The following is a 7,808-nucleotide window of genomic DNA, read 5'->3' as shown; positions in this document are numbered from 1 at the left end:
TGTGTGTGTGTGTGTGTGTGTGTGTGTGTGTGTGTGTGTGTGTGTGTGTGTGTGTTAAGTGTCTGAGGCCGGAACCAAACTCGTGTCCTCCCAACTCTGGGGCCAGTGCTTTACTCACTGCGCCACCTAGCCGCCCCTGTAAGGGCATTTTTGACCACCAAGTACTCTGGGCAGACAAGACGCTAGCCGAATGGGATCATGGACTTCCTGTAGGAAGGAGCACTAGAGGCATCTAGGTGCTCATGGGAAGGAGGGCCAGGCCTGGAGTCAGGAAGACTCAAGTTTCCTGAGTCCAGATCTGGCTGTGTGACCCTGGGCAAGTCACTTCACCCTGTCTGCCTCAGTTTCTCATCTGTAAAATGAGCTGGAGAAGGAGGTGGCCAACCACTCCAGTATCTCTGCCAAGAAAACCCCAAATGGGGTCCTGAAGCGTCAGGACTGAAAGGAACACCAGAAGGAGGCACAAAAGCTACAGGGTCTAACATATGGAATGTGTCTAAGGAGCAGAGTGAGTGAGCCCACTGGGCTAGAGGAGAATACAGCTGGACAAAAAGCAGCGTTTATGTTACTGTGGGGCAGAGGAGAGGCTCAAACCTGCGCTTTACAAAGCAGCTTGGCCGCTGTGGAGGACAAACTGGAGAGAGGAGACCTGAGGCCAATTAAGAAGCCACAGCCATGGTTCCAGCAGGGGCGATCAGGACAGTGGCCATGCAGACAGAAGGGGCCACATGAGACCTCGCAGAGCAGTCACTCACAAGATCCGACAACTGCCTGTTATTGATATGAAGGTGAGGGAGAGAAAGAACTGAAGCTGGCTCCCCAGTTGCAAAGGCAGGTCACACCAAGATGGGGGTGAAACAGGAACTGTCAGAAACAGGAACATTGGGAAGAAGGGGAGGTCTGGAGGAGAAAGACAAGCTCAGATTTGAACAGGCTGTATTTGAGATGCCTGAGACAGCCAGGTGGAGCGGGTCCAGTTGGTGATGTGACACTGGAGCTCAGCAGAGTGGGCTGTGTATACAGAAATGGGAGTCAGCCTCACAGGAACGCAGGCTGATCCCACAGGGGCACAGAGAGAAGCCAGGGCCCTACCCACTGAGCATGGTGGCAGGTTTGTAGGGCTTTGGGGGAAGTGAAAGGGCTGGCACTGGTGAGGGGATGGGGATCCTAAGGAAGAAAAAGGGCCAGAATACATCTGGTGTCCACTGTCATTACAAGACTTCCCTACCCTGTATGAGACAGACAAATGAATGGGCGTCTCTTGGCAAATGAAGAAAATTCTCTATCGTTGCACGACAGAGGAGCTTTGGTGAGTAATTCTTTCGCGAAAGGGTCTAAGCTCTTGTGACAGGCCGGTATCTATCCCGGGTTCATTTAACCCTGTGGGCACTTTTTCCAACCCAGGCGCTGATCTCTACAGACACAGAACCGCAATGTTTGACTTTAAACAAGCATGGACTTTGCAACCAAACAGGACGGACGGCTGGTTCCTGTCCCCAGCAGGATAACACAACCACCAGACTGACCCTGCGGCTAAGACCCCTACCAGAGACCCCTTTTTAACACTCCCCGAGAGCACCAGGCAAAGTTGTGGTCTCTTGGTTCTCTCAGCAGTGGCCGCGCCGCCCTATTCCGGGCAGAGGTCTGACCCAGGCCGGGCCCAGGACAGGGAAGGCTCGGGCTTTCCAGGCCTCCTTCTGGGCAGCAGGGTGGCGGCGCTCGCTCAGTCACCCGCCCCAACAGAGCAGGCTGGGCTGCTAGGGTGCTGCCCGTCACCCTGCCTGCCGCTGCAGACCCCACTCGGGCCCGCCCCCCTGAGCTGCCCGGCAGGGATGCCTCGGTCGCCGGGGAACGCGGCACAAGCCCTTCGTCCGAGGAGCGGGCCGGGCTGGCCGGCCACTTAACGCGGCTCAAACGGACAGCGCAGCAGGCCCAGACGGAGGGTAAACCAGTCCGCCGCGCCCGGCACGGCCCCCCTCCCCCCGGGCCCCGCGCACACACGCACCTGGCTCGGCGGGCTCGGCCAGCAGCAGCGGCGGCGGTGGCGGCGGCGGAGGCGCGGCGGCGGCCGGGGCCGGGCCGGGCGCGGCGGGCACCACGGCCGGCGGCAGCAGCGCGGACGGCGGCGGCGGCGGCGGCTTCTTGGTCCAGGGGTTCTCCTTGGGCGGCGGGGCCCGGGGCCGCTCCCTCGCGGCCGCCCCGTCGCCCTCGTCCTCGTCCTCGCCGCCGCCGTCCGGGTGGTCGTCGGGCCCCGGGGGGCTCCCCGGCTCCGGAGGCTTGTGGGCCAGGGGCAGTCCGAGGGGCTTCACGGCTACGGCCGCCTGGGGCACGCTGTGGCCCAGGGGCGCGGGCGGCGGCGGCGGAGGCGGCGGCGGCGGCTCCCCCCGGGCGCCGGGCACGGCGGCCCCCCGCTCCCGCTCCCGCGGCGGGGGCAGGCCCAGCTCGTCGGGCGGGGGGACGGAGCCCTCAGCAGACATGGTCCCGCCCCGCCCCGCCGGGGCCCAGGCCCAGGCCCGCCCGCCGCCCGGCTTCCTCGCCCCGCCTGGGTCACAAACGGCCCCCCGGCCTCGGCCAGAGAACCGGATACAGCCCGGCCCGGCCCGCCGCCGCCGCCCACTCAGACCCTCTCCCGCGGAGCTCTGCGCGCGAGTGTGCGCGCGTGCGCGCGAGCCGGGCGTGTGCGTGTGCGCCGGCTGAGGGAGAGCGCCCCCTGGCCCACGCGCCGGGCCGAGCGCTAACCGCCCGCGGCCGCGGCCCCGCCCCTCCGGCAGCGCGCGCGCACCCGCGCGCCCACCGCGCACACTTACACCCGCGCGCGCCCGGCCCTCTCGCTCTGGGTCTCTCTCTCTCTCTCTCTCCCTCCTTCCTCCTCCTCTTTTTCCCTCACGCCTTCCTCCCCTCGCACACGCACGGCGAGGAGCGCGAGCCCACCTCACGCCAAGCGTGCGGCACCCGGGACGGAGGCCGCTAGATCAGAGCCCGGCGGAACGGGGCGGAGCCGCGCACGCGCACGGCGGGGAGCCGGTAAGCGCGAGGGGCGGTGTCCGAGGGCCGGGAGGGCGGAAGGTGAGGATTTCCCCCTTGCCCCTCCTCCCCCCCCCCCCCCCCGGGGGGGGGGGGGGGGGGAGGGGAGAATGACGTGGCCGGCGACCCGCTCCTTCCGGTCCTACGACCCACAGCCACCGCCCGCGGCTATTTATTTCCAAACGCCCACTCACACCCACGCGCCCCTGAGGAGTGAGAAGGGAACGAACGCCGCTAGTACCCGCCTCTCCCCGGAACGCAGGAGACTAGCCCTCGGCCCTGCGGGGGCTTGGGAGAGGGTGAGGGAGGGGACTCTGGCTACGGCGCCGGCTTAGAAACAAGACCACTGTGACCACACAGGCTCCTGCCACTCCGGAGGCCCTGCTCTCCACCCGGAACGGAGGAGCGGGGCAGTGCCTCGCACGTTGGCTCCTCCCCTCGAGGCCGCCGAGCCCCGCCCCCCCCTCCCCGCCCCCCCCGCCGGGCGGGGGCCCGCCCCCCCCCCCCCCCCTGGCCTGGGAGGGGCGCCGGGCGGGCCCTGGAGTGACCCGCTCACCGCCCTTTGCCCGCCCCGCCTCCGCCGCTGCGCGAGGCCGAGCCCGTGTCGACGCTGCGGAGCCGCCCAGGCCGCGGCGCTCCCCGGAGGCGGAGGAGCGGGCTTCCCCGGCCGGCGGCCCCGCCCCCCAGCCCTCCCACCAGTGCCCCCGAACCGCTTTTGTTTGCTAGGCCTCAGGCCCTGCCGAGTGACTTTACTGTCTGTGAGAGCCCCCCCCCCCCCCCCCCCCCCCCTCGGCCGCGTGTCCCCACCCGCCGGCGGCCCCCGCCCCCCCCCCCCCCCCCCCCCGGGCGCGGCCGGGTCGCATCCGGCCCCCTCCACGCCCCGGCTCTGGCCGAGGCTCGGCACGGCACACGCCGCCGTGTGACCCTGAGCAAGTCACGTGTCCGGGCACCCCGTTTGCTCGGCTTTGGAGCGAGCTGCCGAAGCATCTTCAGCCCAGGGAGATCGGAAGGGAGCCGAGCTCGTTGGAGTGCTTCGGGCGGTATTGCACAAGGGCCAGGCCCGGGGAGGCCGCCGGCGGGTGGGGACACGCGGCCGAGCGCAGGAGGGCCCGCGGTGGACACGCGCCACCCGGCCCTGCTGAGTGTCTGGGTGTGCCCCCGCAGCCGGCCCCCCTGGCACCAGCCACCTTCTCCGGAGACGATCGGGGTGAAGCGGTTTGTCCTGGGTTCAGTCTGAGGTCCTCCAGGCTCCAGGGCAGACTCGCCACGGCCGCCTCCCGGATCCCCGTCCACCGAGGGCCCACCTTGGATCCGGCCATCCCTGCTCACTGCTTTCCTACCTGTCTCCTCCCTCAGGGGCCTGCGCTCTTTCCTCTGTTACCTGCAGTCTGGCTGCCAGCTGAAACTGCCCTCCTCAAAGTCGCCCGGCCCTCATCCTCCGCCTTGGACAGCCCCCTCGCCTTCCCCCCCGCCAGGATCTCCTGTCTAGACTCTTTTGCCGTTGCCCTTTCCTGCCTCGCTGGCTGCTGCTTCGCAGTCTCCTTTGCCGGACTCTCAAACCATTCCCATTAAGGTGTCCCCAAGGCTCCGTCTCGGTATGCTATCTGAAATTATCCCCCAAATTACCGTCCCTGTGCGGAGAACTCTGGCATCTACTCCTCCAGCTCTGACCTCCCGGTGTCCCCATTGCAATTAGCTGTTGGGCATCTCTAACTGAATGTCCCCAAACTGAACTTGGTGTCTTTCCCCCAGATCTCTGCTCTCTGATTCTGTTGTCACTGTCGAGGGGCGCATCCTGAACTGCTCCCTCTCCCTCCCCATACCCCTGTCAATGACAAGACTTGTCATAGCTTATCTCGGGTGCACACCCTTCTTTCCTGGGACCCTGACGCCCCTAGGGTGCAGGCCCTGACAACCTTATGCCTAGACTAAATAGCTTGCTGGTTGGTCATCCCGCCACAAGAATCTCTTCATTGCAGCGCTTCCTCTTCTTTGTCAAGTTGACCTTCCTAAAATGCAGGTGTGATCATATTACCCCCATTCAGTAAATGCCAATGACTGTATTACCTCTGGGAACAAATATAAAACCCTCTTTCCTTTTCAAAGCCTTTCCTAACCTGTTACTTTCCTACCTTTCAAGTATTTTTACATTTTCCTCAACCCTCACAGTACTCTGCAATCCAGTAATGCTAGCCTTCTTCCTGTTCTTTATACACTACCTTCTATCTCCAGACTGAGCATTTTCTTTTTCGCTTTTTGGAGGGGGGAAGGCAGGGCAATTGGGGTTAAGTGACTTGCCCGCCCGAGGTCACACAGCTAGTAAGTGTTAAGTGTCTGAGGCCGCATTTGAACTCAGGTTCTCCTGACCCCAGGGCCGGTGTTCTATTCACTGCACCACCTAGCCACCCCCTAGACTGAGCATTTTCACCGGTGGTCCCTCATACCTGGAGTAGTCTTTCTTTTCCTCTCTGCCTTATGGATCCCCTGGATTCCCTAGTGTCAGCTAAAATTCCGTCTTCTGCAAGAAACCTTTCCCGGTCCTCTTAATGTTGGTGTCTCTCCTCTGAGACTCCCCCAAGTTTATCCCGGCTGCATCTTGTTGGTGCATAGTTGTCTTCCCCGTTGGACTGCGCATTCTTTGAGAGGGGGGACAGTTCTTTGCCTTTCTTTGTATCCCTAAAACCTAACACAGTGCCCAGCCTGTGCTTTAATAAATTCCAATTGACTGACTAAATATTATGATTAATGCTACTCCAATCTTTTGGGTAAATGTTATGATTAAATTAGAGTGGTTTGCTGTTTCCTTTTCTAGATGAGGAAACTGAGGCAAACAGGGTTAAGTGACTTGCCTAGGGTCCCACAACTAGTAAGTATCTGAAGCTGGATTTGAACTCAGGTCTTTTTGATTCCAGGCAGGGCGCCCTATCCACTGTGCCACTTAACTGCCCAGATGAATATCTGGTCACTGGATCCAGATGGCTCTGGAGGAGAGAGACTGGTGACCTTTGCACAGCCCTCCCTCAAATCAGAGTCAACTGCAAGTCATATCATCAGTTCCCTGATGTCATGGTCCTTTGAAAACGAAGGACAAACACCATGATTAAATTGAATAAATGACTTGATCCTTACTGCTTGTATCTTATGGGTTATTTTTTTTTTAAACTTAATAGTGTCATGATGTTTAATTATGGGTAAATGGGAAGAACACCAGTGGGGACTCAGGAGAGATGTCAGTGAGTTATAGGAGTCTGTTGACACAGGCTGGCTGGCTGTTCCTCCCTGGTATTCAGAAGTCTTAGGTTAGTGGATCAGGTGTACAGGGTTTGGGATTAATTGATACATACATATCAGTTTCCCTAGAAGAGAGAGTTTTGAGTAGTAGCCTGCGGGCTGGGGCATATCTCTCTGTGGGAACCCCACTCATACCTACATGAGTACAGGTTGGGTAAGCAGGCCAATTCAGAGAGTCAGAGTTGGCGTCCATCCTGACGGCAGACAGCCAGCCCCCTGTCTTCAAGGGCTTTCCGGGAACCACCAACGAGGACTACAAACTCATTGTCATTGGGGGGGGGAGGCCAGCCGGAGGCCCTGGGGGGTCCTCCTATGCCCCCATGGCCATGGTCAAGGAGGAAGGGGCAGAGGCTGCCATTGGAGCCCCCCAGGGGTGGAGGGACTGGAGACAAAACCGCTGCTGCTGCCTTCCCTGGAGGCCTCAGGGCCTGAGGGCCCCCATCTTGCCTTGCCCAGCTCTGGCCTGGAAGTGCTGGGAGGCCCCGCCGCAGCTGCTGGGGGCCCTGGAGCTGTGGACGGCAGTGCTACTATCTGCCGCGTGTGCCAGAAGCCAGGGGACCTGGTGATGTGTAGCCAGTTCGAATTCTGCTTTTGTTTGGAGTGTCACCTGCCAGCCTTGCAGGAGGTGCCTGGGGAGGAGTGGAGCTGCTCCCTGTGCCAGGAGCTGGTGGACTGCAAAGATGAGGTCCCCCTTCCTGACCCTGACCCCCGATGGGGACACCTGCCCTGCCAGCAGAAATGTGAGCGAGTGCTGCTGGCCTTGCTGTGCCACGAGCCATGCCGTCGCTGAGCAGCCGGGCACCCTGGATCTCACCCTGATCCGTGCGTGCTCCAGGAAAAGCTGTCGCCCCCGTACAGCTCCCCGCAGGAGTTTGCCCAGGACGTGGGCCGCATGTTCAAGCAGTTCACCAAACTCACGGAGGGCAAAGCGGACGTCCAGTCCATCATGGGCCTTCAGTGCTTCTTTGAGACCCGCATGAACGAGGCTTTTGGGGACACCAAGTTCTCGGCCATTCTGGTGGAGCCCCTCCCTGCCCCTATCCCAGGCCCTGGCCTGGCCCCTCCAGCGATGGGAACTGAGCCCCGCCCGCCCCAGAATGGCTCTGGCATCCCCCTCGCTCATTCCTCCCTTCACCTGGTGGTCCTTCTGTATCCTCCCCCAGATGCGGTTTTTACTTCTCTCCATTTAATAAAAACTTCACCCAGACCCAGAGCAGGCAGGGTGTCCTGGGGGTCCCTGGCATGGATGGGCACCACAGCTCCAGCCACAGGCCTCCTTGGACCCCCAGGGCTCAGCTTTAGGAAGTGGCTCAGACAATCTCTGCCTGCCAGCCCAGGAGGGGCAGGGGCTGGGGGGAGGGGGAGGGGGGCGGCGCTGCCTTGACTTCTTTTTGTCATCTGCTTCCTGTACTGAGCTTGGAGTTCAATGAAACACCCATCCGATAAACTTGCCAGCCATTGCCTCAAAAAAAAAAAAAAAAAGAGTTGGCGTC

General features: G+C 61.7%; 1 protein-coding gene and 1 long non-coding RNA gene across 6 annotated transcripts in view; one reads left to right on the top strand and one right to left on the bottom strand.

Annotated features, from left to right (window-relative positions):
• Positions 1–4,749, bottom strand: part of LARP1B (La ribonucleoprotein 1B) — a 97,144-nt gene extending 92,395 nt beyond the window's left edge. For 3 of the 4 annotated variants that reach the window (XM_069091261.1, XM_069091272.1, XM_069091289.1), the window contains exon 1: positions 2,006–2,493. In XM_069091261.1, coding sequence (XP_068947362.1) covers positions 2,006–2,477 — 472 coding nt within the window. In that variant the 5' untranslated portion in view covers positions 2,478–2,493. Of the gene's footprint in view, positions 1–2,005; positions 2,494–4,650 lie in introns of those variants that run through there. The other variant, XM_069091280.1, reaches the window with a different exon arrangement.
• Positions 2,808–6,152, top strand: LOC138163773 (uncharacterized). Of its 2 annotated transcripts, none has more exons than XR_011168920.1 (3): positions 2,808–3,024; positions 4,381–4,619; positions 5,937–6,152. It is a non-coding gene; the product is annotated as an uncharacterized lncRNA (long non-coding RNA). The 2 variants fall into 2 exon arrangements; XR_011168919.1 differs by having other exon boundaries at positions 2,808–3,066.
• The last annotated feature ends 1,656 nt before the right edge of the window (positions 6,153–7,808 follow it).

This window comes from Petaurus breviceps, unplaced genomic scaffold (genome assembly GCF_028583685.1).
Source record: "Petaurus breviceps papuanus isolate PSGF00001 unplaced genomic scaffold, PetGlider_PUasm1.0 126, whole genome shotgun sequence".
Classification (NCBI taxonomy): Eukaryota; Metazoa; Chordata; class Mammalia; order Diprotodontia; family Petauridae; genus Petaurus; species Petaurus breviceps.
This window is presented reverse-complemented; position numbering and strand designations above follow the sequence as displayed.